The sequence below is a fragment of the Paramisgurnus dabryanus genome, chromosome 12, assembly GCF_030506205.2.
Source record: "Paramisgurnus dabryanus chromosome 12, PD_genome_1.1, whole genome shotgun sequence".
NCBI lineage: Eukaryota > Metazoa > Chordata > Actinopteri > Cypriniformes > Cobitidae > Paramisgurnus > Paramisgurnus dabryanus.
Genome location: NC_133348.1, coordinates 33,382,788 through 33,390,400, shown reverse-complemented (window position 1 = coordinate 33,390,400; position 7,613 = coordinate 33,382,788). Strand labels below are relative to the sequence as shown.

The 7,613-nt window shown below is 36.3% G+C and overlaps 2 protein-coding genes across 3 annotated transcripts in view; one reads left to right on the top strand and one right to left on the bottom strand.

The window, feature by feature from the left end:
- Positions 1-296: 296 nt before the first annotated feature.
- Positions 297-2,851, top strand: LOC135750115 (uncharacterized). Its single transcript, XM_065268885.2, has 7 exons — positions 297-527; positions 817-886; positions 963-1,103; positions 1,197-1,255; positions 1,399-1,488; positions 1,582-1,674; positions 2,032-2,851. The coding sequence occupies exons 1-7, from the start codon at positions 525-527 to the stop codon at positions 2,080-2,082; spliced, it is 507 nt and encodes a 168-aa protein (XP_065124957.1). The 5' UTR covers positions 297-524; the 3' UTR covers positions 2,083-2,851.
- A 1,531-nt stretch (positions 2,852-4,382) lies between these two features.
- The window catches only part of rd3 (retinal degeneration 3, GUCY2D regulator), a 28,441-nt gene continuing 25,210 nt past the window's right edge, over positions 4,383-7,613 (bottom strand). For both annotated transcript variants that reach the window (XM_065268895.1, XM_065268896.1), the window contains exon 4: positions 4,383-6,401. In XM_065268895.1, the coding sequence (XP_065124967.1) occupies positions 6,035-6,401 (367 nt within the window). In that variant the 3' untranslated portion in view covers positions 4,383-6,034. The remainder of the gene's footprint in view (positions 6,402-7,613) is intronic.

Sequence of the window (7,613 nt, the reverse complement as noted above, 5' to 3'; positions counted from 1 at the left end):
TCGTTTACTAAAATCACGTGACTTTGGCCAGTTTGAAACAAGCTCCGAACCAATAGGCTTGTTCGACTTCATGCGGCGCCGTAAGAATCGACATCCGGATGACGTCAAAGTATCGCGAGAGCGAGACGAAATATGATTCCTTGAATCATTCTCGCGGTACTTTGATGTCATCCGGCTGTCGGTTCTTGCGGCACCGCATGAAGTCGAACCAGCCTAATGATTCGAAACAAAAGATTCATAAATGTTTCGAAGCCTCATGAAGCGTGCTTCGAAATCGCCCATCACTGCGTGAAAGTACCCGGATGGATCAGTTTATGGATAGATGACGTAAACCAATATGGCCGCGCAGTAGCGTTCACCTGACTACGCGCAGCTACTGATCACAGAAATGCAAAAAGACTCCTATTTATTTTCGTCCGAGCTTATTTTCGACACGATTTGTATACAGATTTGATTTCTGCGTCCATTTATATGCTGCTGTTGTTGCTTTTACATCGGAGAAGTCAGAGGACTGTTTAATAAACATGGTAAAGTTCTGAGCTAAGTCTTTTCCATTTGTTTATCTTAGTTTAAGGATTACACCTTTTAGCTTCCAGTCACTTAAAAGAGTGTGCATGCTGTGTTTGGTACGTGCACGAGTACAATCAATAAATACATACATAATAAAGTTAGATCTTGGTTTACGTAGACAGCATTTTAAAGCATCATGCTGGCTTATGAAATCAATTGTGTACAAGTATGCAGCTCACTAGGTTTTCATCATGTTTTTAATATTTAAAGCATCTGGTTGCTTTCACGCTTTATTTTTTTATTCAGTCTGCCAAAGTGGACACTCCAGAGAGAAGTGAGTCACGTGCAAAAGAAAGAAACCGATCTCCGAGCAGAGGTGAGGTGTCTGTCAGTTTGTTAGGAAGAGAAATTATTTCACTTATTTACATTTGTTCAAATCAATACTTCAACAGGAAGAGAAAAACGGAAACGCGATAGGAGCCGAAGCAGGTCATCATCATCTTCCAGTTCATCATCATCATCATCCAGTTCTTCCTCTTCATCATCCTCTTCGTCACATTCTTCACGTAGTAAGTCCAGCTCCAGTAGCTCAGGTATGTTACATTCAAAACTGATCATTATGTATTATATAGTGTGTAACAAGTTACTATTTTTAACCTATTTATTATTTGCTTCTCCGCTACCAGATTCTTGTAAAAAACAAAGAAAATCCTCAAAGAAAAGAAAAGAGAAGCATGGAAAAAAGGTAAATAGTTTTGAAGCTATTTACGTCTTAAACCATCTATAGATTGCCAACAAACTAAAAACTGACTCTGTACTGACTTGTTAAGAAGCACCAGTCTGTTACATTTACTAATAAAAGTTGCATTTGAATTTGACCATTTCCAGAAAGGAAAGAAAGAGAAGACACGCAAGCGTAAGAAATTAAAGGGAAACAAAGGCCAGGATGATGACTGCGGACCTGTTCAAATTTCAAGGGTACCGACTGCTATGTGTTTTTAGTTTCACCTGTGATTATGGACCGTTACATGTTAAGAGAGACAGCATAAAAACGTCTCTGTTTGTGTGCAGTATCTCAAGGAAAAGAAGAAAAGCGGCTCGTACAGTATGATATCAGGAAAAAAGATTAAAATGAAAGTAAAAAAATCGAAGAAGGACAAGCAGGTGGGTCCATGCATGTCATGTCGACTGAAAGAGAATGCATGAAAAAACTATAACACAGATTAAATGGGGTTCATAAAATAATCGGTCCAAATTGTCTGTTCACTCACTGCTTGTTATGGTCATGGCTGGTTAGGACAAAACCACTGATGTATACACTCTAAAAATGCTGGGTATTCTTCTGGGTTGTAATTTAATTTGTAACTCATTGTTTGGTCAAATATAAAAAATGTTATGGGTTCATTTAACCCAACGGCTCGATTGAAATTTTGAGACAAACAGTATCTTGTTAAAATTTAAATCAAAAGTTAAAGGTGATGCTCAGATTTTTCATTCACTTGTGTTTTTTCTTTAAAACAGATGGACAAAAACCGAGCTAATCTCTTGGAATTCTTGAACTCCACCTTCTGATGCAGAACTGGACCTTTTAATTTGCTCAGGAAGAGACCATCTTGTTGTTTGTCCTGATGTTATACAATGACAATTCTTTAACATAAATCCTTTATGTAAATGGTTGACATCCCCCGTTTTCCTACAGTTTGTATATGACTTATTATATCCACAATGAAGACTGTAGCTTTGATGTAATGTTATGTTACGCTTAAATTGTAAAAAAAGATATATAGCATAGGGATTGTGATTTTGTTTTATTTTTTTATTTAAACCTCAAGTAAATCCTAGAAGGAATTGTTCTGAGAGATGAAGAATTAGACGGAGTGAATAATGTTCTGCTGTGATAACGGGATAGTTGGGTATTTATTTACTCACTTTTGTTTTTATTTGCTTTTATCCCTGGAACACAAATGATAGTTTACACCCCTACATGTTCATACAGTGAATAATGACCAGAGGCTGACATTCAGGTTCATTGTATTCAAAAACAAAGAGTGTCAAACTTTTATTCTTTAGAAGAACGAAAAAAAATGATGACATTTTTAGTCCCCTTTATCAGATAAAGTTGGTGCTATTTTTGAAAGTTAAGTTGTACTTAACTTTTTCCAAAACAATTAAAATCTGAAACAACAGTGTAGTTAAAGTCTGTTGAAGTTTCCCCAATAATCTGCATATTTTCATATTCAAGCAGAATTCTTTCACTGGTAAATAGATGAGAACAACACTTTATGATCTTCCTTCTTGACAATACAGTGACAATGTTGTAAAATAAACTTTGCTTTGTGTCTTTGTGTTGTTATTTGAAGTTTATTTAACTAAGTTTGGGAGGAGTATGGTCATATAAAGCCATAGCTCACCTCCTTCACCCTATCACGTCACTCTCTGATTGTGTATCTAAACTAGTTAAAGCGATACTTAAACCAAATATCAAAATTACCTCATGATTTACTTACTTTCAAGCCATCTTGAAACACATCATCTTTTAGATGAACGCAGTTGGAGTTATTTTAGTAAATGTCCTTGGCTTGCTCTTCCTTGCTTTATAACGCTAGAAAACAGGGATCAGGGAATAACTTCTGACTTAAAACCACAAAAAAGTGTGTTTATCCTTTATGAAAGTATTCTATACAGCTTAGATGTGTTAATAAAGGTCTTCTGCGGGTAATAAATGGGATTTTGAAAAAAAAATCAATTTTCAAACTTCATACACTACATAGATGGGACCAAGTCACACATGTGCAAGTCTCAAGTAAGTCTCAAGTCTGAACCTTCAAGTCTCAAGTAAGTCCCAAGTATTTTTTTTTCTTGGGCAAGTCAAGTCGAGTCACAGGCTACGTCAAGTCACCTTATTATTGTAATTTTACCTGCAGAATCTGATTTTAATAAAGATATATAGAATATAAAGATACTAAGAAATACTCATGTTCAGTAAAATACATCATGGAATCAAACAAAATTGTAATCTCTTCCGTTCGCGCGCCTAAATTTGAAATAGCAAACTTGAGTGCGCAAAAGACGTGATATGTGAACCGGACCTAACATTGTAGAATCCAGTCATTTTTCTCTGTGTGTGTTCAGGTGGCAAACTTTTACACAGTAGCCAAGTCTCGTACCGCTCAGAACAAGGGAAGTATTTTTTAAAAATAAATCAAAATTATTTTGCCCACATTTGTCCCCAACACGGTATGATGAGGGTTAATGGCTACTTTAGCTATTATTACATTAGCTAACTACCAACTAACCTTCAAATGACGGACGAAATTGGAGCTTGTCGTCTGGCTGCCTGTGATTTTTATGTTGCATGTCTTGCAAAGCACTGTTCGTCTTTTGCCATCTTGTTGAAGCCAAAAGTGATGACCCCCGCTACCCCTCCGGCTGACATGTTGGATTTTCGCATAAATTAATAATTTCTAGAGTAGATTATTTTTTATTAATCAAAATATATCCAGTAAATTACATTAGTTCAAATCATAGCTAAAGCGTATTAATCATTACACTGAGCTAATGTTACTGTTTAAAATGAATGTATGTTCTAGGGGTGTAGCGATATTTCGCAATACACACTAATGAATCTGAATCGCAAAGGCGATATTATGCACAACTCTTTCATGTACTACGGCTATTTGATCATTAGTAAGACCTTTAAACTAAAATCACAGTTTGAGTCATTTTTAACATGCATTTGAAAAATCAACACTCATAATCATTTTAAATATTCTTTATTATCATGAAAATACCTGTAAATGTTTGAAGAACAGGGATAAATATGCTTATACATTTCCTGGAGCTGCCTGTGTAATGGTTCTTCTGCAGCGCATAATAAAGAGCACCTATGGTCCGATTCACGATTTTACCTTTGGTGTGTGAGTTAGTATTAGTTCATGTTAACAATGTGCAAAAAGTAAACGATGACGCGAGTTATCGTCTCCAATGTAAATCTCTTTTCTTGGACTACAACAAACATTTGGATTGTAGTCAACAGTTTACTTCCTGGGATTGGTGATGTAGACAAGACCCTGTACTCACAGCTTGTAAATTAACTCCAGTTAGCAACCGAATCTTTCAAACATGGTAAGGAGCGTCACATTTCCAGCTGACGTCAGAGGTATTCAGACCAATCACAACGTACAGATTAGCTGGCCAATCAGGGACACAGAGCTTTTCAAATCTGTGCATTTTAGAAAGAGAGTGAAATCTGGAGCTACAAAAATGTACGGTATGTTGAAAATAATGTGTTTTAACCATAAACCACACAAACACATTGTATTTTACCAAATACACAACATTGTTTTTTTTAGCAATGAAATAGGTGCACTCTAAGTTTCTGCACGAGAGCACCATCTGGCTTTTGGATGTAGTGGCATTTCACCATTATTATTTGAAAAAAACAGCAAGCAGAATCGCACGATGTATCCACTACATCCCTACAATGTTAGCTACAGATCCTTAAAGTACTAACAAATAAAAATGACAATTCTTATTTTTTAATGTAATATTGCAGTGTTTATTATAAACAATATCTGTTTAAGTCATTATTATAAAAAAACAAAACTATTAATGTGCCCTCATAAACTTTAATCGAAATCTGAAAATGTACTTCTTGTGCCAATCATTTTCTAATGTCAATTAAACCACTTGGGTGGGAGTATCCATTAACTCCGCCCCTTCATAGTGTCAGTCTACCACCAGTTCCATTTTTAAATGAAACGCCTACTTTTCTATATCTAATAAAACACAGTGGAAAACACAAGCCACGCCCACTATGTTCCCTCCTAATATTCTGTTTCAGTCGGAAATACGGCACAATGCGATCGCGACTTCCGTTTCTTGCCGACTTTAAATTCTTGCCTGGCTGCCAAATTCGTACAGCGATGATCCATGCTCACTGTCTCTTTATGAAACCGAAACAGTTTTTTTCCACATTGTTCCAGAGGTCATTTCAACAAGTACAGACCGGAAGTTAACCATGGGGCAAACGCGTTACCGCGGCAAAGCACGTGCGTCTGATTAAACCATCTGGATACATCTCACATGCCTCTTATGAAAATTAATATGACAATAAAACAACTACATGTACACTAACAAGATTGTGAGAACACACCACAAAACAGTTTGACACCAATAAAAATACAACAAAAAAATTACAAAATAGTTTGTTTCTGAACCAATTTTACAACATTTTAAAAACCCTTTATTGCAAAATTGAAACATTAAAATGACCAAAAATATGAAGGACAGCTTTAATTTATAGTAGAATCTGTATTATTCATGAAAATTTTGTTGTAGCTCTTGAATGATCGTGACAAAACATCCATTACACTGTTGGGTGTATGAGGGCAGTTATGTCCTGATGACAGCTTTAGTTCTCAAACAATCCCTGTTCAGGACAGTTTTTATCAATGTATCTAAATTCAGTAAACACCAGGAGTACCAGACGGCTTTTGTATAACAATTTCACTTGCGCTGACTCTCATGCTTTCCCACTGATGCCGTTGTGCCGAATCTCTGGCATGCTCCACATCTGCTGTGCCTTATCTGGTGTGTGTGCAATGCCCTTCTCAACATCACCACACACAGTCTTGACATCTACGCCGTCTTCCTCCGAGCCGTAGCTGTTTGACTTTAGTCCCAGCGTGCTGCTGAACGGGTTGATCCTCACTCGTGACTTGAAGCTCAGCAGCGACAGGCTGAACGAGCGTCTGTTGTTCCACTGGTGGCCCAGACGTTGAACCTCCTGCTCCTCTTGAACACGCTCAAGGGTCTCTGTGAGCACCGACCGGAAGAGTCCGGAAACCTCATGCACTTCTGGCTCGTTCTCCATCAGAACCTGTCGAAACCTGTGAAGCAAGGAGAAGCTTTACAAACTTTTTCATTTGAATAAAACCCTAATAAAAAACACCTAAGCCAACCTAAGCTGGTTGGTTGGTTTTTGTGGGGTCCCAGCCTGGTTTAGCAGGCTTTTAGGCCGGTCAAGTTGATCGTAGCTGGTCAGGCTGAAAGACCAGCTTGACCAGGCTTGGAGGGCCAGTTTAAACCAGCAACTTCCAGCCTAAACCACCTATAAGAGCGGCCAATGAATTAAGGATGTTTTTAACTGGTTTTTTTTCAGCTGTTTCACAATGGAGATAAAAAAATATTGTCTCTACTTATTTTTATCATGTTCAAGCTACTTAAATGTGTCAAAATTAGATTTTGTTTATGGACTCCATAATGCAATTTTAAGAAAAGAGAAAAACTTATGTTTCTTTACCTTTAGAAATGTAGAAGAGTTTGTGTTATATTTTTTCTAGATTTACCATCGTGCAGATGGTTACCCACTTATTCTTGTAACAACATAAACTTATTGTGTTGGAACATTTTCCTTAATTAAATTAAATTGATTGAATAAACGTTTTTTTTTTTTTTGTGTATTCTCGATACTTTCTCGATAGAAAAGTTATTCATTGTCATTGTTAATCGTTTCTATGATTTTAAAGCGTACAACACAAGCAGATGATTCATCAGCGTAAAAGCAACCTCTCAGATCCTGGGCGCATTAAGATGCTCTTAGATACTCCTAAAATAGATTTCCATGCAAAGTCCTTATCTTTCTAATTATACCAATGAATCAGTCTTCTCTTAATCTTCCTTCATTAATTTAATCCTTCCTCTATTTTCGTAAAATCCTCATTTAAGGGACTGCTTTAGTCTTTTTTAATTGTGCCTTATTTTAGATCCTTACAAGTTCTATTATTCTCTTTTTACCCCACGTCATGGAAAAGTTGTTAACTCATTCACTGTCAACCTTTTATTAAAAGGTTGCCTGCCAACATTTTTTGTGATTTTCACAAAATGCCTTCCAGGAAAAAAATATTCTATAAAAAATATAAACATACAAATATAGCAAATGAAAAAACAGACCCTCTGCTTTTAAATAAACAAACAAAACGGGGGAAACAAAACATTTCATCCTATCCTCATTTGTTCTCTTTTTATAACCTCTTAAACATGGGAAGGTTTCTTCAAAAATACCAAATGTTAAAATAATTGCATTTGTGTAGAATAATTTT

Bases quoted from the DNA above. Each gene is read 5' to 3' on its own strand.
- LOC135750115 (XM_065268885.2), top strand. The intron at 1,256-1,398 runs GTAAATAGTTTT...GACCATTTCCAG, and splicing joins AAGAGAAGCATGGAAAAAAG to AAAGGAAAGAAAGAGAAGAC. The intron at 1,489-1,581 runs GTACCGACTGCT...GTTTGTGTGCAG, and splicing joins GACCTGTTCAAATTTCAAGG to TATCTCAAGGAAAAGAAGAA.